This window comes from Suricata suricatta, chromosome 7, assembly GCF_006229205.1.
Source record: "Suricata suricatta isolate VVHF042 chromosome 7, meerkat_22Aug2017_6uvM2_HiC, whole genome shotgun sequence".
Lineage (NCBI taxonomy): Eukaryota > Metazoa > Chordata > Mammalia > Carnivora > Herpestidae > Suricata > Suricata suricatta.
Window position 1 is genome coordinate 14,603,927 of NC_043706.1, and position 20,722 is coordinate 14,624,648.

The 20,722-nt window shown below is 48.1% G+C and overlaps 1 protein-coding gene across 2 annotated transcripts; it reads right to left on the reverse strand.

Moving 5' to 3' along the window:
- Positions 1-611: 611 nt before the first annotated feature.
- Positions 612-20,514, reverse strand: CD83 (CD83 molecule). Of its 2 annotated transcripts, none has more exons than XM_029943557.1 (5): positions 20,403-20,514; positions 20,176-20,291; positions 5,453-5,666; positions 3,038-3,144; positions 612-1,733 (listed from the first exon to the last, which is right to left on the reverse strand). In XM_029943557.1, exons 1-5 carry the CDS (start codon positions 20,437-20,439, stop codon positions 1,608-1,610), a joined length of 600 nt encoding a protein of 199 aa, XP_029799417.1. In that variant the 5' UTR covers positions 20,440-20,514; the 3' UTR covers positions 612-1,607. The 2 variants fall into 2 exon arrangements, with proteins under 2 accessions (XP_029799417.1, XP_029799416.1); XM_029943556.1 differs by having other exon boundaries at positions 612-1,736.
- Between the last annotated feature and the right edge of the window lie 208 nt (positions 20,515-20,722).

A 20,722-nucleotide genomic window follows, 5' to 3' on the forward strand; every position in this document is an offset into this window, starting at 1 on the left:
TTTCATAGAGGTCCACCTGCCATAAATGGCCTCCCTCTGGGAGGAAGGACTCAGCCAATGTTCTCTCTCTAGAATTCCATCTTGGGTTCTAGTTCTCAAACTACTTTACAAACAGACTACTTATCCCAAAGTTCTGTGAGTAGTTTTAAATATAAAAAAGAGAAACACTCACTATTCACATGCAGCCACTTAATGGCATGAGGCTATGACAAAGAAGCAGGAACACTGAAGTATCTTAGCCTTTCTTTCACTCTCTCATATAAGTGTGGACAACACACACACTACTAATGGGATAAAATCTCTTTAGGAAACAAGTAGGGAAAGGGCCGCCAAGTTTGAGAAGAGAAACCCAACAACCGTCAAAGGTCAATGTCACATCTTATGGACTCTCTTCTCCCCATGGCCCAGTGGCTCCTGTGTGTTCGTAACTTGGAGGACTTTTGGCTGGTGCTTTTCTGACCTGGCCTCCTTGCTTCCCCAAAAGAACTCCTAGAAAATGATGGAAAAGCCTATGTCTGGCCTTCTTTGTCTGGAACAAAGACAAACATGAACGATGAGATGCAGTCTCTTGCCCAGAACACCACTGTAAGAATAAGGATAATGACCCAACATAGCTTCAAATTTTTATGGTGTTTCATGCTTTTTCAAAGCATTTTCACATATATTGTCACAATCAACTCCTACAACCACCTTCTGGTTTACAACCGAAAAAACAGAAACCATAAAGACCCCCATTCAAGATCATACAGTTAGGTAGTGGGACAACTGGGCTGGAACCCAGATGGCATGACTGGTCCAGCATTTCCATTAGGGCATCACTATCTCACGATCCTCGGGTCATCCTCTCTGACTTCATTCTCTCCATACTGAGGTCACTTGTGCCGTAGCATTGATACCTAACTATAGATACAGGAAAGACCAATCCTTCTTCAGCAGGTATCTACGGATATCAAAATAAATGCGGCTCTCTTCTTTATTGCTTCTTTATGCGTGTCTTTCCAGATGAAAAGGCTCCATTGGGAAACAGCTCATCAACTTGATACTTCTAGGTACACATACTATTCTTTAATAACAGCGGAGCCTTCACGCCAGGAAACGATTTGCTAACTATCCCCCACTGTCTCACAGTTTGGCCTGTCAACTTCTCCTACACATGAAACTTCTGGGTGAGTACAGGAGAACACGGCAAATTCCAGAGATGTTTTCCAGAGGTGAAGATGACCAAGGTCCTCCAGAGTCTGTCACAGGGCCAGCTCTGGGCATCCGTACTTCCCTAGACTCTTTTCCAATGGCATCTCGCCATAGCTTGTGTCAGACTGAAAAGCTTACCAAGAGGTTGACCAGATAGCTGAATACAATGCTAAGAAGTTAGCCATGAAGAAGCAGCTCTAGAAATTCCCTGCAGGGGGCCCCACGCAATGTGGTCCCATAATAGTTTCCAAAGTCCTGCTCACAGAGTGGGCTGCGACCTGCAGTTTCCGGGAGGACTTCACGGGAAGGATGCCTTCATCAGCGTGGGGCTCACTCTTCTTTTGTCCAGTGTGACCTACAAGGCACACTGCTGAGTTATCTTCAACTTGAGAGAAAACAACATGCCGAAATCCTGCTCATACCAGTTCTGTCTTGAGAAGAGTCACTGGCTCCAAATGCTTATTTGGGGAGAGGACTGGGAGAAAAGCTCGTTGTGTGCCAGGTTTAGAAAAATCTGGGAAAATACTCTGCTGTTGTGCAAACTTCTGAAAAACAAAAGAGAGGAGTTGAGAAATAGAGCACTTGGGAAAATGCAACAGTGGACGCCTCAATTTAAGCTCCATGCACTAAAAGTTGGCTGCACAGCTCATTCCGGAAGCCCTTGTTAGACTGGTCGCTTCGCTTACTGTGCAAGTGGGCTTGTACCATTGCCTTGGCAGCTCCAAACTGTAATCAGGAGACTCACGGGCTATAGCCTGGGGCCATTTCAAGCCCCTACTGTTCATTATCTGGATGGAAAATCAGGGCCCACTGAAACAGGCATCTTCCAACGAGAAACTAGAGCCATTCATGTTTTAAATTTACCCTCCGGTAATTCTAATTATCTTGTGTGCAAAGCACTCTAATGGCCAAATCATAAGCTGAGGGCTGGAACTATGTCTTATATCCTCCACAGTGCCTCGCTTAATGCCTGTTCCCAGTAGAGGCTCATGGGAGTCTTTTTGACTGACTGATGTCCAAAACAGCAGCAACTAGAGAGATGAGCACATGGCCAGAAAGGCCAGGAAGTGAATACAGGGGCCTAGTGAATGACAAGACCTGGCCCTCTTGGGTGAGGTCTGTCCTGGCCCCTAAGTAGCCAGTCCTTCCTGATTGAGACATATGGGACAGATCACTTCCAAGTGGGTCAGGCCCAAATCTGGCCTTGCTCTCCTATGACTTTGGTCAACTCAGGTGAGTAGTCATGCAGAAAGAGATTCAGGGTCTGTAAGCTGGAGCCCACTACCATAGTTCAAGGGTGACTGTCAAGGACACTTCGGCACCGGCCAGCCATCTTCTACCCTAGGACGCTGCCTGTATGCCCCATTCCTCTGGCTTCTCAGGAGTAATTCCCAAAGAGTGGATGGAAGCTCCAAAACTGTAAGAGAACCACCAGGAGGAAAGAGAAGGAGACAGATCTACCACCGTGTGGCGGGGCTGCCTCAATCACCTACGGCAGAGTCGTGCCTTTGTCCCAGGATGATGGGAAGTCAGAGCCTCACTTTCCACCACTGTCACCACCAGAGCCTCTGGAGCTCTAGAAGGATCCTGTGGCCTTTCTCAAATTTCCTTCACACACCTTACTTCATTTTCTCTTGGCAGTGCTTTGTGTGGAGCAACAAGATACCAAACACACTGGGCACTTCTCAAACGGATCCTCACAGCACGGAAGCCTCAGCAAGTGCATGGCTCACAGAAAACCATCTCTTGCCATCATTAATGATTCACACTATTTACAAAATATATTCCGATTGGTGCCCCCAGGTGATCTTTTAATGATAATAGGTGTTTTTAAAAAGATACTTACACAAGTGAAAATAATGAGTGTTAAGTAGAAAACGACCAGAGCCAACAGCAGTAGAATCTCAGCTCTGTATTTCTGAAAAGTCTCTTCTTTGCGTTCCTTAGAGCATCCTTAAAAAAAAGAAAAATGGGCAAAATATGAAGCCATTTAACAGGACTTTCCTATCATGATAAAGAGCTAAGAATGCTTTGCTCTGTTGTTGTTTTTTTTCCGCCAAGTCCTTCTTGTCTCCTACTCCCAACTGCATGTCTGTGCCATGGAGAAAAATGACACTAGGGACAGCAGTGACGGTGGCAGCTGGCACTCGCTCACACCGGTGCCCATCTGTGTGCAACAGGCCCAGCAGACGGCATCTCACTCAGGCTCCAGAGGCAGGTCTGGGTATCCCCACCACATGAACCCTGCTCCCTGTCTGCCTCCAATTCAGATGTCGGGCATTTCTTGGCTTATGTCTTGGCACCAGACGATGCACCATTTGTTAATCTGTGTGTATGTCTGCTTCATCCATACTGTGTAGAATGCTAGGAATTCTCATCACAGGACTGGGGGATAAAGGTGAGCTGCTCAGCTATTACTGAATGAGTCATCACATTTTTGTAGAGTCATGAAATCTCCTCCACCAAGGCTGGCCGCAAAGGTGGCTAAGGGGCTTCCCAAGGGGCCATAAAAGGCTGTGGCTATAGCACTCAGGGATGCAAAGTCAGGAAGAGCCAGGCCTTCAGCCCAGGAGGAGACACAGAAGGGGATGGCCTCTCCTCACTCAGACATGACATCCAACGTGTGCTGTCTGGGACAGCCAGGTTGTTAAGTCTGCTTGAAGGCCCAGGAAGGGGCAGGTGGAGTGCAAATGACTGGCAAGAGGGACCCTCCCCTAGGGCCATGAATGGTCCTTGAGAGAGGTGGTAACCTCTGAAGCTGGAGTCAACATTTCTTGAATAGTGTAGAGATGGATCCTCACTAGGGTCTGTGACTTGAGAAAGGAAAGGTTGAAAGCCCAGCATTGATTCAGCACTCAGTGTACCCAGGGGACTGAACTAAGCATTTCAGGGCAATATCCCATTTAACCTTCAGAGAAGCCCATGCTGGAGAGGTCATCACTCCAATTTCAGAGATGAGAGAATTGAGGTGTGGAGGCTATCAGAGATGTGCCCAAGGGTACACACTAATGAGCCACAGAGCTCCTAAGTGAACCAGATCCAAGGGACTCTGGAGTCTAGCCACTGAACTTGTAGGCAAGCTTGTCCTCAGCAGAGGAAAGGAAGCCCGCCATTCTCTGTTCCTCTTCTCTCTGCTCTTCCCTGCAACGGTGCTCTCATCTGTCAATCACGTCAATGTAGATACTGAATGAGAGCCTACTGTGTGCCGGACACAGCAGAGAATAAAACAGATGTCAGACCTGGGAGGTGCACGTAGACAAGCAAAGCAGCGTAAGGGGATAGAGACTGAGGAAGGGTGTAAGGTGCATGTGCGCACGCACGCATGTGCGTGTGCGTGTGTCTGTGTGTAACTGTGAACCAAATCCAAACACTGAGCTCTAAACAGTGATCGTGTTCTTGTGAAAAAAGGAACACTATTATCTTAAGTCAGATTCCCTTCATGTTCCCAACAAAAGGAGGAAGTATTTAGTGTATAAAAATCAGGAACTCGGACAACATGTTTGTCGTCTCAAGCCTCAGTCACTAATAAATGTTGAGCAAAAGTCAAATGCAAGGCAGAGCTTAAGCTACATCAGGAAAAATTATGGGAAAAAAAATCCAAAGAGATAATCCTCATCTTGGGGCTCAATTCTTGTGCCCCAGGCAAAGAGCAAAAGTGTGCATTCTGTCACTGGAATATAATTTTCTTGCTGTCCCCTTTTTCTTTGGCCTGAGTTGAGGCACTAGGTGATGTAACCATCATAAATGGGACGGAAATGCTGCAGCTTATCAGTTTAAAAGGTGGAAACGTGATGCGCCCCCTCTCCCTGCCCAGGCCAGGTTAGAAAGACCCACAGAGCAGAATATCAACTGATGTACTTAGGACTACACAGTTTCTCTGTTTTCTGAAAATTCATCTCCAATACTTCCTATTGGCTTCAAAGGACTCTTGCACAAATAAGCAACACCCAGATTGGGGGTTTAGCTACGTTTGGCATCTACCCAACTAGGGTAGGTCTGTCCTTATTAGGAAGGAAGGAAGGAAGGAAGGAAGGAAGGAAGGAGGAGGAAGAGAGGGAGGGAAGGAGGGAGGGGAGGGAGGAAGGGAGGGAAGAAGGAGGGAGGAAGGGAGCAGAAAAAATTATGACATTCTGATAGGAGAATTTAGCTTCTAGCCACAAACACGACCAGTTAGACTTCAATCAAGAGGACGGATTTTAGAGCCTACTGCAGGTGCACACGTATCTTGCAAGAAGGAAACAAGCACAGCAGGTCCCCTCACCTGTCACTTTCAAGGTCACGGTGCCACTTTGGTTTCTCCGCCCTTCCGGCTCCTCCAGAGTGCACCTGTATGTCCCAGAGTCAGCGCTGGTAGTGTTTTCAATCTTCAGGGAGTACAGCCTTTCTCCGAGAGCTCCCAAGGAGCCGTCCTGGTGGTGGTGGTGCCACAAACCCTCCTGGGCCACCTCCATCCTCTCCTCGCCATTCTCTGTAAGCTGTCGAGAAAGAATCCCACTGCATCAGGCTCTATGAACAGAACCTGCACGTACTGTCCTCACCCGCATAAAGGTTCTGCCTCTCATTTTCATAACAATTTTTTTTAACAAAACAGTAAGTGTAGGTGTGACCTTCAGGGGCAGAGGAGAAAATCCATGACAGTTCTGTAAGGCTCTGTCTTTTCTGGAATAAGATCAGGACTGCAGCTTATGATTCTGGATATCCCGCCTTCCACCCCCAGTAAAGGACAGAGTGTTGTTGCTGCTGACGGTAGTAACGTGTTGACGAGGATGTGCGTGAATCACTGTGAGTCAGATTTTGCTGCTGGTGGTTCTGGATTAAACGTTCTCTTGTTTTCTTCAGATACCAACTCATCCACTGAATGATTCCTAGTTTGGTATCTTAACCTTTTATTAGGAAATGTCCTGAAATCGAAGACCACTGCCCAACAACTTGGCAAAAAGCACAGAAGTGCATGAGCAGTGCCTCCTGTAAATGGTCCCCTTGTTCTTAAATAACTGGGTGCCTGTGGGGTCATCCATGATGTCACAGGACCCACCACATTGGTGCTCTACCAGGGCAAGAAGACAGCCAACAGGGGTGCCCCACAGAGACTGTGTCACATAATGTGGTAGTCATGCCAAGATGCACACGGAAGGACCATGACAACTTACATCTTTGGACCCAGGACAGATCAGCCTGACTGGGGCACATGCCAAATTCAGCCAACCTCCTCTGGCTGGTGTTCCCTCCCTGGACTCTCTTTTTTGTTAAATTGGTGGGGTCTTTCCATCACCTCTTCTTTGAAAGATTAGGCAACGACTGCCTTCCCATCAGTTCTTTCTCCCCCAGACATATTTGTAATCTGCCTAATTAGTTTGCCCGCGGGTCCTCCACTGACATGTTCTCAAGCTTCTAAACCAGACTGACGCAAACAGGAAGGTAAGTCACCACAGTCTGTGCTCCACACTCAGCCCGTGCCCTTCGCGGGATGGCCGGGGACCGGCAGGGAGCCGGGCACTCAGCAGCATCCCTTCCCTGCCCATGGATGGTGACAGCACTGAGGAGCCACCTCAGGGAAAGACCCGGAGATGAGCAGGATTCCCTGCCGCCGCGGAACCTAATCGCCTGTCCTGGGAGCCGCCAGCTCCTGCCCCACTTTGCAAGGGGACCACAGCGCAGAATCAATACCCAGGGAACCAATCAGGGTTGGGGGACGCCCAGGGAGGCCGGGGGGAGCTAAGGAAGGAGCATACACACGCGCAGGACACACACCACACACATGCTGCCCACACACATGCTACACGCTGTGTACAACACACTACACCCACGCCACACGCTACACCCAGTCTACACACGCACGCTGCACACACACTACATACATGTACTACACACAACATGCACTGCACATGTGCTGCACACGCTACACCCATGTTACCCACGCATGCCCCCACACACTACATACGTGCACCATACACACACCACACCACACATGTAATATACACACACATGCTGCATCCACACTACATCCACTCCACACACATACACACACTACACATGTGCTACACACACATGCCACACCCACACAGTACACACACACGACGCACGATGCACACGCACAACACAACGCAGTACACGCACCATACACGTACTACACACATACCACACACAACACACGTTATACACGCACAACACACACATTACGTGCACACACCGCAGATCCACTACACACTGTACAATACACTACCCACAAATCACACACACACACACACACACACACACACACACACACACACAGCGCGCCCACGCACACTGCACACACACCCCCGCTTCCTCCGCATTCACCCGGGAGGGAGCCCGGAGCCCGCGGAAGGCCGGCCGGCTCGCAGCGCCCTGGCCCCGGGCGCCCGGCGGACGCGGCGGAAGGACGGGCTGCAGAGACACCTGGTGGCCGATCCGCCGCGCCCGCAGGAGCCCTGTCCCGGCCCCGCCGCCACACGGGCCGGACGAGCGGCTGTTCTCCCGCACGGTCTCCCGCACGGTCTAGGAGAGTCGAGCCCATTTCTGGACGGTTCTTCTAGTGTTGAAAGGTCTCTCCCTAAATAATCAAGGATCCGCACTCTGGGGCCTTCAGGTGTTCACAAATGAAGCAGAAACACAAGGAGGGGCCGAGGAGGCCATCTCATTTAGCCCAGTGGGTCCCCCTTCAGGCCTAATTACATCACATCGCAAACTGCGGGCCTCCCTGGTGCTTCCCTCCTCTCCCCTCCCCTCCCCTCCTCCGCCAGGCAGTGCGGCTCCCCCTACCAGGGCCTCTGGGGAGAGGGTGGCTGGGACCCTAAGGGACCTTCTGGGGCCCTTGGTTGAGGGGAGGGGGCTGCTCGGGCCCCTCCGGGGCTCCGCCCTTACACCTCCAGGAGGCCACTCATCCTGCCTTTCTTTTCGGCATTTGCCTCCAAATATGTCAAAGGCAGAGTTATTTCTATTACATTTCACTGGACCCTGTTTTGCTAGAACTCCTGTGTTTGAAAGGACGTAAACTTGGTGGCAACAATCATTCTGAGATTCTCTCTGGTTTTCTCCTTGGGGGCCTCTGGTCCCTTTCAGTGATCCCCTCCCTCCACTGGGAAGGATCCATCTGAAAGTCAAGATCAAAACTGCAGACCCTACCCAAGCCAGAGCCTCTGGGAACATAAACTATGGCCCCCTTACCATGCTGGCCACCAAACTGGCTGAAGCAAGTCTGCAGGTGATCAGAACTGGCAGACGGAGTCCTTCTGTCTTTTTGCAGAAAAGAATTTTACTTTAAAAATCAGTAGTACAGGCACCTGGATGGCTCAGTCAGTTAAGGGTCTGACTTCAGTTCAGGTCAGGATCTCAGTTTGTGAGTTCCAGCGCCACCTTGGCTCTGCACTGACAGCTCCGAGCCTGCTCAGGATTCTGTCTCCCTCTCTCTCTCTCAAAAATAAATAAACATTTTTTTTAATCAGTAGGAACAGGGAGAAGTAGTCTATTTGGTGGTCAGATTTCCGTGGGCCTCTGGCAAACCCTCCAGTGGGTCTCTGGTTATTTTCAGATAGCAAAACAAAGGCAGAGGGAGGTCATGAGAGAGGCAGAAGGAAGAACTAGGGGAAAGGTGAAACAAAGAACCCCAAACGACCTGCAGAATTGTGATTTACGGACCCATTGAGCCGTCAGTGGGATCATGGCAAAATAGCTCAACTGTCATGGGGCCATCTTCCAATGACCTCTTCCTGGGTCTTCCTGAAAGACCCAGAACACAGAGAACTACTGGCTGAACTTGGGAACTCTTGCTTAAGTCATGAGCGGCAGTCTCTGCCTGATGACTAACTGTAGCAAAAGGAACCTGCTGCGAAGGCACACAATGCACCTGGCACTATATCAGAACCCACCCTCTGGCTTCAAGCTGTAGGTGCCTACACAATGCAGTGCTCAAGTTCAAGTGTACATACACAAGGCCTTCCCCCTTCTCGATGCCAGCTCAGGATAGATCTCCTGTGACTCCATCTGGGCAATCTGGGATTTGCCTCCCGCTGCAAAAATGGTTGTAGCTTTTATGCTAATGTTGCAAGCAGGCACTAGCAGAACCAGGAGACTTTTCTACGCAGCAGTTCAAATCATTAACTTCAGTTCTGTGGTCAGGCAGCCAGCACACCACAGTAACAGGGGAGTCCCTGTGGCAAGAGCCTTTGGTCCAAGAACCAAAGGAGAATTCCAGAAAGAGGTAAACGAAGCAACCAGCCAATGGGCCATCCTCAACTTTGTTTCACGAGTTCTTATAAACAGTTGAGTTGGCTCAAAATCAACCACTGGCAAAGAACGCTCTTTAAACATTCCGAATCTGAAAGTGTTTCATTGCCTCTCTGCAAAGGCATTTTAGGAAATAGTAATTTATAACAAAAGGAACCTTCGGATTCATCACAGCCAAGCGTAATTGACGGGAACTATTTAATGCGCACTTTACAAAGCTAATGTTGTAGTGTGCTGAGCCACAACACGATTTGCTCAAATTAATGCCTCAAAACAATCATCCCAATTATGTTTTAAAAATCCACGCTCCATGTATTAACTCTGATACGGACGGTTCTATATTTTTGGTTGGATTAGAGAAGGGTAAAATATAGGACAGCTCATTTTCAGAAAACCTAGGGACTTTTGATTTGCCTCAAGGCCTTTAATGTAACTAAATAATTTAAGTAACATATTCTTTCTCTAAAATGGAGATTTGACCTTAAGGAAACCGCAAGCCCCAAATTAAATAAACTTTTAAGTTTGCTGAATGCTAAAGCAACCAAATACAAAAATGTACTAATTTTAAGGGCATGTGAATTAACGTGTTTTTGTTTCAGTGAGGGTCACATTTGAACTAGAACAAAAGAAATCAAATAAATAATTAGAATGTTTGAAATTGAACGGATATTTCTGTCAAAAATGCTATTGTGGAAAATTATATGTCTTTTTAAAACTTTTTTTTAATGTTTTTTATTTATTTTTGAGAGACAGAGAGAGTGCGAGCACGGAGGGTCAGAGAAAGGGAGACACAGAATCCGAACCAGGCTCCAGGCTCTGAGCTGTCAGCAAGAGCCCGACGTGGGGCTCAAACCCACAAACCGTAAGATCATGACTTGAGCTGAAGCTGGACGCTTAACTGACTGAGCCACCCAGGCGCCCCCAAAATTATGTTTTAATTGAAATAATTTTATCCAAATATATGCTCACCTTCTAGATTGCCATATTTGAATATAAGAGATCAATAGATCCAGGCGTGCCTGGAACGTCAGGCTCTGGTTTTCAGTTCAGGTCACGATGTCCACGGTTTGTGAGATTGAGCCTTGCGCTGAATCCTGTCCTGAAAGCACAGGCAACCTGCTAGGGATTCTCTCTCCCTCTCTCTCTCTCTCTGCCTTCCCTCTGCTTGCTTGTGTGCTCCCTCTCAAAAATTAATTAATAAACACTAAAAAGAAAAAGAGGGGCTCCTGAGTGGCTCAGTTGGTTAAGCATCCTACTCGATTTTGGCACAGGTCATGATCTCACAGTTCGTGAGTTCGAGCCTGGCATTGGGCTCTGTGCTGACAGTGCAGAGCCTGTTGGGGATTCTCTCTCTCCCTCTCTCTCTGCTCTTCCCCCACTCACCCTCTCTCTCTCTCAAAAATAAACAAACATTTAAAAAAGAGAGAGCAACAGTTCCATACCTATAGCAAAGAAAGAATTTTGATCACAAATCTAGATTCCAAACTAATCCTACATGAGATCTGTTAAAAAAAATATATGCTAGGAAACTGACTAAAAGATAAAGAAAGGTGCCCGGGCAGCTCAGTTGGTTGAGTGTCCAGATCTTGATTTCAGCTCAGGTGGTGCTCCCAGGGTTGTGGGATTGAGCCCTGTGTCAGGCTCCACGCTGAGCATGGAGACTGCTTACTTGGGATTCTCTCCCTCCCGCCCCCACCTCTCTCCCTCTGCTCACATGCAAACTCTCTCTCCCTCTCTCTCTCTAAAATAAAATTTTAAAAAAGTTTTTAAAAAGGAAGAGATTTTCTTGAAGGTCAAAATGTGTGTGCATATATATATATATTTAATCCAACAAGTTGACTTAAACATATTTAAAGGTATGGACTTTATGTATTTAAAGGTGGTATGGAAGTAATCTGATATATTCCAATCACATTGAACAGCTTTTCCTTTATTGCATTTCTCATGCACTGACTTTCATGTACCTTGGTTTCTAACTCAATTAAAGTGCCAATATAATCCCCATTCATCATAAAAACAGCTCTTTATAATGTGCAAAATAGTTTGGCTCCGAGGTTGATGTCATAATGAGGGTAGAATGTATGCGCATTAACATCGTTTTTTTCCTAAGTGTAGTTTTATTGGAAAAATGATTTTCCACTTTGAAATTTACTGGGTCTAACAGACAGAGTTGAATTTATGACTGCTAAGAGAGTTATGAGTATGCCAAGAGGCAACATAATTAAGAGCACAGGCTTTGGAGTCCAACAGACCTGGAAGCAAGCCCCAGCCTTACCACAGCTAAGATCTGCTCTTGGCCAGCTGACCTAACAGCTCTTGGGCTTCTGTCTGCTCTACAGACGTGGGGGGGGGGGGGGGGGGGGGGGGGGGGGGGGGGGGGCGGAGTAATCACATCTCACAAAGGGGTGAGAAGACACCGGGGATAATGGGTGTGGATAGTACTTTATAGTGTCTGCTGATCACACAGAGAGCTAAATGTATCTTATTCTCTCTCATTTTCCCAGCCCAGGGTTCATTCAGCATTCTAAATAGTTCCCAGCACGCTGGGATTATTCAAAAAGCATTTGCTGAGTGAATGAGCGAATTAAAAGAAAGAGAGAGGGCGGCGCCTGGGTGGCTCAGTCAGGTAGGAGTCTGACTTCAACTCAGGTCATGATCTCACAGTTGGTGGGTTCGAGCCCTGCGTCAGGCTCTGTGCTGACAGCTAGCTCAGAGCCTGGAGCCTGCTTCGGATTCTGTGTCTCCCTCTCTCTCTTACCCTCCCCTGCTTGCTGTCTGTCTCTCAAAAATAAATAAAAACATTTAAAAAATAAGAGGGAGAGATTGTGTGTTACAAGAGCACTGAGTTTAGATGGAATCAAAGGCCCAAAGTCCTTTAATTTGTGGTTCATTAGCCGAGGCATCTTTGGTAAACCACCTAATCTGTGAGTCCTGTTTCCTGAGCTGTAACTTTCTTACTTTCTATATGGAGCTATTTAAAGTTTCAGGAGAGGAAAGACATGCAAGTGCTTTACAAATGGTAATGTTGGTAACAGAAGATGTTATCATATCTGATCGCTTTCCACTCTACTCAGGCTCTCATTCTGTACCGCTGATACGTCCCGTCTCCTCCCTGGCCAAGTTGTTCTAGAAGTCCTAACATCTGCTCTAGCGAGAAATTATGTTTCGGCCCTCAGTGTGTCCAAAATATCCACAACATTCTGAAAATTTTCTAAAGCATCATGGTAAGAAACGTAGCAAAACCCTTTGGCCCTGGGATTTGACCACTGTCTGTGCCAAGCATCATTCCTCCATGTGCACCGGTGGGTCCTGCTGGACCCAGAAGAGGGCGCTCTTACAAGTTCTGATTCACATCCTTCACAGGACATCGCATCTGGTCCTACAGGAGGCACATGTAACTCAGACGTGACATTCGTGACCAGAGAGACTGGTTCTGACAGCCACATGACCCAACCAAAGCCGCTTAAATATAAGCAGGCATTTGCTGAGATATCAGAAGGGAGGCACAATCTTTTTCTTCGCACATGACCCTGAAGGCACACAAGGCTGCCGTTATTGGCTACTATCTCATTGCCATCGGAAGACTGATGATCAAACCAATATGAAGGTTGGAAGAGTGAGGGGCAGAAAGACAACCAGGTCTTGGGGATATTTAGGAACCTCTAAACTAGCTGTATTTGTTTCCAAAACAAAGCACCACAAACTGAGTGACTTAAAAATAACAGTATTTTTTCAGAACCCTCCTGCACTGTTGGTGGGAATGCAAACTGGTGCAGCCGCTGTGGAAAACAGTATGGGTGCCTCAAGAAGTTAAAAATAGAAATACCATATGATCCAGTAATTCTGCTACCGGGTATTTACCCAAAGAATACGAAAACGCTAATTTGAAGAGAGATACACACCCCCATATTTATTGCAGCATTATTTATGATAGCCAAATTATGGAAGCAGCCCAAGGATCCCTTGATAGATGAATGGGTTAAGCAGATAGGACACAGCCATACAATGGAATTTATTAGCCATGAAAAAGAATGGGATCTTGCCATTTGCAACAACATGGATGGATCTAGAAGGTATAATGATAAGTGAAATAAGCCAGTCAGAGAAAGACGAATACCGTGTGATTTCACTCCTATGTGGAACTTAAGAAACAAAATGAATGAACAAAGAAAACAGAGACAAACAAAAGAGCTGACTCTTAACGCAGAGAACAAACTGATGGATGGCCAGAGGGGAGGTGGGTGGGTGACACAAAGATAAACTACTGTATTTGCTGACTGTTCTAGAGGCGGATGACTGACAAGATGTGCTGATAGGGCCTTGCTCCCTGAACACTGTAAGGAAGAGTCTGTTCCATGCCTCCTTCCTGAAGTTTCTGGTGTGCCTGGCCACCCTTGCCATTCCTTGGCTCATGGCCACATCGACTGGTTTCTGCCCGCACCCTCACATGGTATTCGCCCAGTGTGTCTGTGTCTGTCTCTCTGTCTCCTCTTCTAAGGACACCAGCCACTGGATGGGGGCCCCCTCCAAATCCAGACGACCTCGCTTTAAATTGCTTGCGTCTGCAAAGACCCTGTTTCCATATAAGGTCACATTCACAACTACCAGGGAAAATCTTTCTGTGGGACACAATTCTACCCACAATACCGGGTATAACTGAAGTGTGCAGAATCATATTAAAGCCTTTTCCATCTCAATTATATAACCCAATATATTCCCTTTACATGAAGCTAGTTTTTTAATATCATTTTTTAATTAATTAATTAATTTATTTATTTATTTAGAAAGGGAGGGGGAGAGAGGGAGAGAGAGAGAGACACTCAGACAGCATGAGTCAGGGAGGAGCAGAGAGGAAGGAAGAGAGAGAATTCCAAGCAGACTCCTCGGGGTCAGCACAGAGCCTGATGTGGGGCTCGAACTCATGAACTGTGAGATCATGACCTGAGCCAATATCACAAGTCAGAGACTCAACCAACTGAGCCACCCAGGCGCCCCACTTGAAGCTCCTTTTGACTGGATTACAAATGCTTTGCAACCTAAAGACCCCTGTGTGGTAGGGGCACCTTGAACCGGCCCACATATAACCATGAGGTAGAGGGGGCTATCTGCGCGAGGCTCCAGCCTCTAGGCCCATCCTGCTTGCCCCTTGGGCTCAGCTGCTCCCCACGCCTCAGGGAATGAACCATCCAGGCCTAATTTGATTCAGAATCTTTGTGCCCCAGAACCGACCCAGAGTGTCTGATCCAACATGATCATGAATCATCTATGGCAGCTGGGCCTCCTGCTTTCCCCACAGGTTTTCCCCACCCGGACCTATAATCCTCAACAACTACCCACTCTTCTAGAAGCTCTCGTCTCCCAGAGAACTGGGACAAGGGCACACTGGGTAGCATCCCACAGAAAGGTGAAGCTTATTAAAAACCTCGGGCTCCCAATCCTGTACCACTATTACATGCCCCACATGGGAATGTCAGCCAGATGCATCCCAGTGCTAGAACAAAACCCCAAACTAGGTCTGTGGGTGTTCTCGAAATCTCAGGGAAGTACCTGTGTCGCGCTCTGGTTTGAGCTAGGGCTTTGGGTAGAACATTTGGGGTTATGGCCAGGAAAAGATTATGCAAATAGGTTTAGATGGAGAAACCCTTTATTAGGTAGAATCTCTTCTGAGCTCTGTCTTCCCTTTTAGCTGAGACCTTCCCTTACATCACGGAGACCTTCTCCTCACTTCTTCTTTTCTGTGTAGTGACATAACCAAATGCAGAACTAAGATAATCCAGTGCTCACATGACCCAGGTTCCCCCTTTTCTATTCATGGAAAACAAGTGTTCGATTTCATTCTCTTTCACTCCCAGCTGCCTTCCTCCTTACCCTTCTGCACACGGAAAGATGTTAGCGACTTTTCTCTGGTTTGTGTTTGTACCAGAGTCTCAATGGTGGACCAGTCTCAGCGGGCTGAGACGTCTATGGCCCCTATCAGGTGGCCACGTGCTGGGCTGCCCACTCCTCTGCAGACCCACGGGACACAACTGGTGACCAAGAACGAAGGGAAGGTACATCTCAGAAACGTGTTGAAGTCTTGGCTGAGTCAACCTGATTGTTTTGTTTTGTTTTGTTTTGTTTTTGCTATCATGTGAGAACAAAGCCTCCCTCTGTGACACATCTTCTCGGATGAATCGTGGTCTGATTTCACCATGAGAAATCATCTTTTCTTTACCAATGCATGCCATTATGTCATCCTCTTTGCTTACAAACCTTCAATGACCCCTTGCTGCCCAAAGGAGTTTAAGGCATTATAACTGGGCATTCAAGGTCCTTCATTGTCAGTTCCAAACCTTCTCTGTAACACCTCCCAGCCCTTTCCTATATAGTTCTCCCTTCCAGATCACTGGTCACCCCACTGATTCCCCCAAAATGCTTGTGGATTCCTTTCCCATGACTTTGCTCAAGACGGTCCTTTGGTAAAATTCCCGTGTTGATCTTAGGATGGCCAGCACGAGGCCAAGGACTTGGACCGCATCTGGGACCCAGAAATCTTTAAGAGTGAAAGTGTAAAGATAAGAGACATCTGAAAACCAATTTTAGGTCTTTCATGGTTTGACCTACGGTAGAGGCCATCGAAGTGACTCACTTAGACCAAGATGTCAATGTCGACAGCATGACTTTTCTATGAGGCTAACACACACAACGTGTTCACATTTCAGTGTCACAGTGCTTTTGCGCTTAATGGAGGAATGTTTTCTTTTTCTCCTAAAGACATGCTCTTAAATCTATCTTACAACAGGTAAAATTCTAGAATCAAGGAACTGTAGTGAGCGGCACACCCTGGATCCTTCATGGGTCCATCAACATTTGTGGCTGTACAGATTATATCTGCCCAGATCATTCATCCACTCCAGCCTCTACTAAGGGCCTCTGCTCTCCTCAGTACCTCCTTGGTTTGGGGTTCACGATCACACAAGTTGGTAGAGACACAAAACACAAATACACTGAATAGGAAATTAGCAACATGCATGGAAGATAGCTTCATAACAAATCAAGGACCAGCAAGATCTGCATGGTGACTATCCTTGAACTTGTGAAGTAGCCTCATGCAAGCCATTAACCTGCTCTCTGACAGCTCCCTTGGTTCAGGGGAAAACCCATGATCTCTTCTCACTCTTACAAACCCAAGACTGATTTCTGAAATCTATCATACTTCCCCTTTCTCCCTTCCTTTGGAAATCATCTGAAAAGGGCATTTGTCTTGTGACGCATCTCTGTCTTCACCCCCCCACAGTGTCATCCAAGGTTGACACTACACATCCTCTTTCATTATGTATCAACGTAGCGTGTCAGGGCTCCCAGGCCTGGCACTACATCTCCCTGATAAATAACCACTCACTGTTAGTAGTAGTAGCGAACATCGCCACCCCAAACACTGCATCCAGGGTCAACCTCTCCCTGCAAACCTAGTGCAGCTTCATTAAGGGGAGTGTGGACCCACTTAGGCCCACCATGAAGCACACAGGTAGTCCTTGAATGCATGTCCTTACTCCTGGGCGACATGGGATGGCGTCGTGCCCTCTAACACAAGGCACAGCCGGTGGGAGAGGGTGCTGGGCTAGAGTCTGTTTGCATTTTTTCCCCAACTACCTCCCTAAACAAACACTGTCGATTCACAACTTTAAAAGCTAAATTTGGCTACTGTCCTAAAGGCTACGTGTCTTCACGTTTCTATGTCTTCTTAACCGTCCATGCTGCCTTAACAGGTACATTACAGGATAGGACAAGTTGCGCGCCCATTGTTGGATCCCAGTTAGAAGGGCAGTGGTCTGTGGGAAATAAACGCTGAGTTAACAGGGATTGGCTCTCTCTGCCGGCCCTGTGTAAATCTACGTTAAGCCTCCTCCAGCCTCCTCTCGCTGCCCCCTCTCTTTATCCAGAAAGGATAAAATGGATACTGTTTCATCCTCACTGGCCCTAATGTTACCAACTAATTGGACGCCCTCTGCGTTGAGTCTTTTGGTAAAAGGCACATGATAAGAAACACATGGCTTACATGGGTCCTCTGGTAATCGCAAGTCATCGCTGCCAATTGGACAGTGGCAGGATGCCCTGTGGTGTGGGGGAACTAAGTGGTACACGGAATTTTAAATTGCGAGTCATTATAACTGTAATTGTGATATGCAGAAGTCCTGAGAGAATGTGAATCCATCTGGTGGATGGAAAAAACAAAAACAAAAATAAAAACAAAAGCGGCACTCTAAGGGACTCTCTGTTTCACTGGCCCAGCACGTGCAGAGAGATTTGACGAGCCACACTAGTGACAGCTAGAGAGGTGACATGAACGAAGCTCGCTGTGGTCATCGGGCTTAAATGTCTCCTTTCGTAGCCACTTCCGCCATGAAACATTGTACAAGAAAGTTGGGGGGAGATAAGACAAGATGCTTAATCTTCTGTAAAACCGAGTGTTTCAGTGTTCCGCCACTGACCTTATTTCCAGAATACTCTATCCATCTGTGTTATACAAACACAATCGATGCAAACGTGTAATTAGTGGGCCAGAAAATAATAAATATCTACCGAATATCCTGAGGCCTGTTAAAAAGTCCTTGAAGGAACAATCCACTTCATTTTCAAGGTGGCAGAATAGTTGATTGGCAGAACATAGCTTTCCTTTCCACCAAAACTCAATCGCTGGTTCCCTCTTTTAGAAAAATGATGACGGCATGATCTTTCAATAGCCCTAGTCCATGAACCAAAAGGAGAAGGAAAATGCCAAAAGACTGTTGTCTTTTCTTAAAAGAAAACAAGCAGAGTTTTGAGAGACATTCAGGGTAAATCATGCGAGAACCCTATTCAATAAACAAGTACATACATTACAGAGTTACATCATCAGCTGACATCCAAGGAGAAGCCAAAGGTTAATGGCTACGGTTTACTGCATCATTCCAAATGACCTTGTGCAAGAAGATTTACCTTGACAATTGTTTGAACTTTACAGTCTGAAATTCCATCTACTTGCTTCACGAGCACTTTTTAATTACTTCCCTGGGGATCATAATATTATTTTCTTTTTTATATTCCTCTCTTGAAGGGATCATGGTTTCATGTTTTCCCCCTTCTTTAAGATAACTAAGTCCCCGCCTGGCTACATCAAGGAGACTTTTCTTTACCCTAAATAACAGAGGTAGAAAACAGAGAACTCAGGCTAAGGAATCAGACTACCTGGTTGGAATCTCATCTCTCTCATTTAGCCACGCTGTATAACAGTGAGCGGCTTCCTTCACTCCCTAAGGCTCAGTTTCCTCATCTGTAAAATGGGAATAGCAATAGCAGTGTGGATCTTTTAAGTCCATTGGAAGGACTGAAACAGATAATGGATGTAAATATTTACCCCAGAGGCTGGCAGACAGTGAGCAAATAACAATGGGTTTACAGTATTGTTGCTTAAATGCCATTGTTTTTAGGAGAGGAGTTGTTATGTTCTCTGATCCCACAGTGAATGAAGTGGAAACTAAGTAGGAATGGTAACAAACCTACTTTCCTACATAATACGGCGTTCCAAGGTACAAGCAGCATCTCCGGCTGACGTAACCCACCAAGTGCCCACCTGAATTCACTGAGCACCTTCGCAATTAGCAGGGCAAACACTGGGTGCTGCGTGGAATACACTAGAACAGTGGTGCAGCCCTGTCCCAGGGAAAGAGGCCGTCTGGTCAGGAGAGGAGACACACACACACACACACACACACACACTCACACACACACTTGTCCAATACTGCCTTGCTAAAAGGCCAGATACATGTGCAGGTTCATATAGCATCTCTCTTTCGGAGAGCAGAAGTTAAGCCCTGCGTTGGGTAGAAAGCACCAAACACAGAGATTTCTCCTAAGATGCTAAATCAGAGCCCCAGAGTAAGGCTGGGGTATCAAGTGCCCTAGGCTTTAAACTGGGGATGCTGTGGAGGCAGAGCCTCATTAAAGAGGTGAACAAAAGCCCAGTGACTGTGCAACTTTGCAAAGCTGCCAGAACTGTAGTCCTGGCCTCTGAAAATGTTCCAGTGGAGAGAAACTCTTGAAAAAGCCTCAATGCAACTCAATTCTCTTGGGGGGGGTGGGGGGGAGAGCATAGTGACGCTGGTTCTTACTTGCTGGATGCTGCTCACGCCCCCTCCCAAATCCCTCCCCCCAAGCTCAGGATTGCCAGAGCGCCAAGTAGCACGGACAAGCTAGGGGCCAGGGTAACCCAGAAAGCCGATGACAGACAACTCCCACCTGGGAAACAAGCCTAGACCACATCAGACTAGCTCTTAGTGGCCTTCCTCTCAAAGTGCCTATTCCTTCCCTCCCCGCCCCCAAATTAGGGACACCACAGTCCCTCAACACCCCAGAAATCAGAAATCTGGGGGACATTCCTACTGTCCAACATCCAAATCTGCCCTAACTGCTCCCTTCGTAGCCCCCTGGCCACAACCACAGGTGGCGTCCAGAATTCATCCAGATAAGTGGGTCTCTGCGCTTCCAAAGCGTCTTATTTGGACCATTCATCTCAGGCCACCTCTAGGGGCAGGGAGAGAATTCGGTCCTTGGGGAAGAAAATTTAAGTCGCCCTGTACCTCACTGCCGGTGGGACTGGGTAGGGGTGAGGAAGGCGTCGGGAAGACACGGTCCTTGGAGGCCAGCCCAGGGGAGGTGGTTGCCGCTGCCTCCGACGCGGCCGGCCAAGCCCTAGCCCGCGGGCATCGCCGCGCTTACCTTGGTCCAGAAGACCGTGTAGGGGACCCGAGGGTCCCGGTGGGCGGTGCACGGCAAGTCCACGTCCTCGGAACAAGCCACCTTCACCTCCCTCGCCGCGGGCGCCAGGCTGCAGGCTGCAAGAGGGACAGAGAGAGCGGCGTGAGCCAGCGAGAGAAAGTCGGGGGGCTGGGGGTGGCGGGGTCGCCAGGACGGGGTGGGGAGGCGACGGGCGTCTGGGGCCCTACCGCAGCTCAGGAGCAGGAGCCGGAGGCCGCGCGACATGGCTGGGGACGGCCGGCCTGTGGCGCGCTCCGCGGCGCCGCTCTCTCTTGTACCCGCGCGCCCCGGGACTTCCCCCGGCGCTGGGCTGGGGGAATCCCCTGCGGGGCGGCGGAAGCGGACGGCGCGGCTCCCTCCCCCCGTCGGCGCCCGCCACCCGCCACCCGCGGGACCCCCCCGCCCCCGCCCCGCCCCCGCGCTCCCGGAGCCCGCGTGGCTGCCGCAACTGCAGGGCCGCGGCGACCGCCACCCGCGCGGAACGCGGAGCGCTTGGGCTTTGCGAACG

Bases quoted from the DNA above. Each gene is read 5' to 3' on its own strand.
- CD83 (XM_029943556.1), bottom strand. From the start codon at position 20,439: ATGTCGCGCGGCCTCCGGCTCCTGCTCCTGAGCTGCG. The intron at 20,292-20,402 runs GTAGGGCCCCAG...TCCCTCTTGCAG, and splicing joins GCTCCTGCTCCTGAGCTGCG to CCTGCAGCCTGGCGCCCGCG. The intron at 5,667-20,175 runs GTAAGCGCGGCG...CTTTCTCGACAG, and splicing joins ACACGGTCTTCTGGACCAAG to CTTACAGAGAATGGCGAGGA.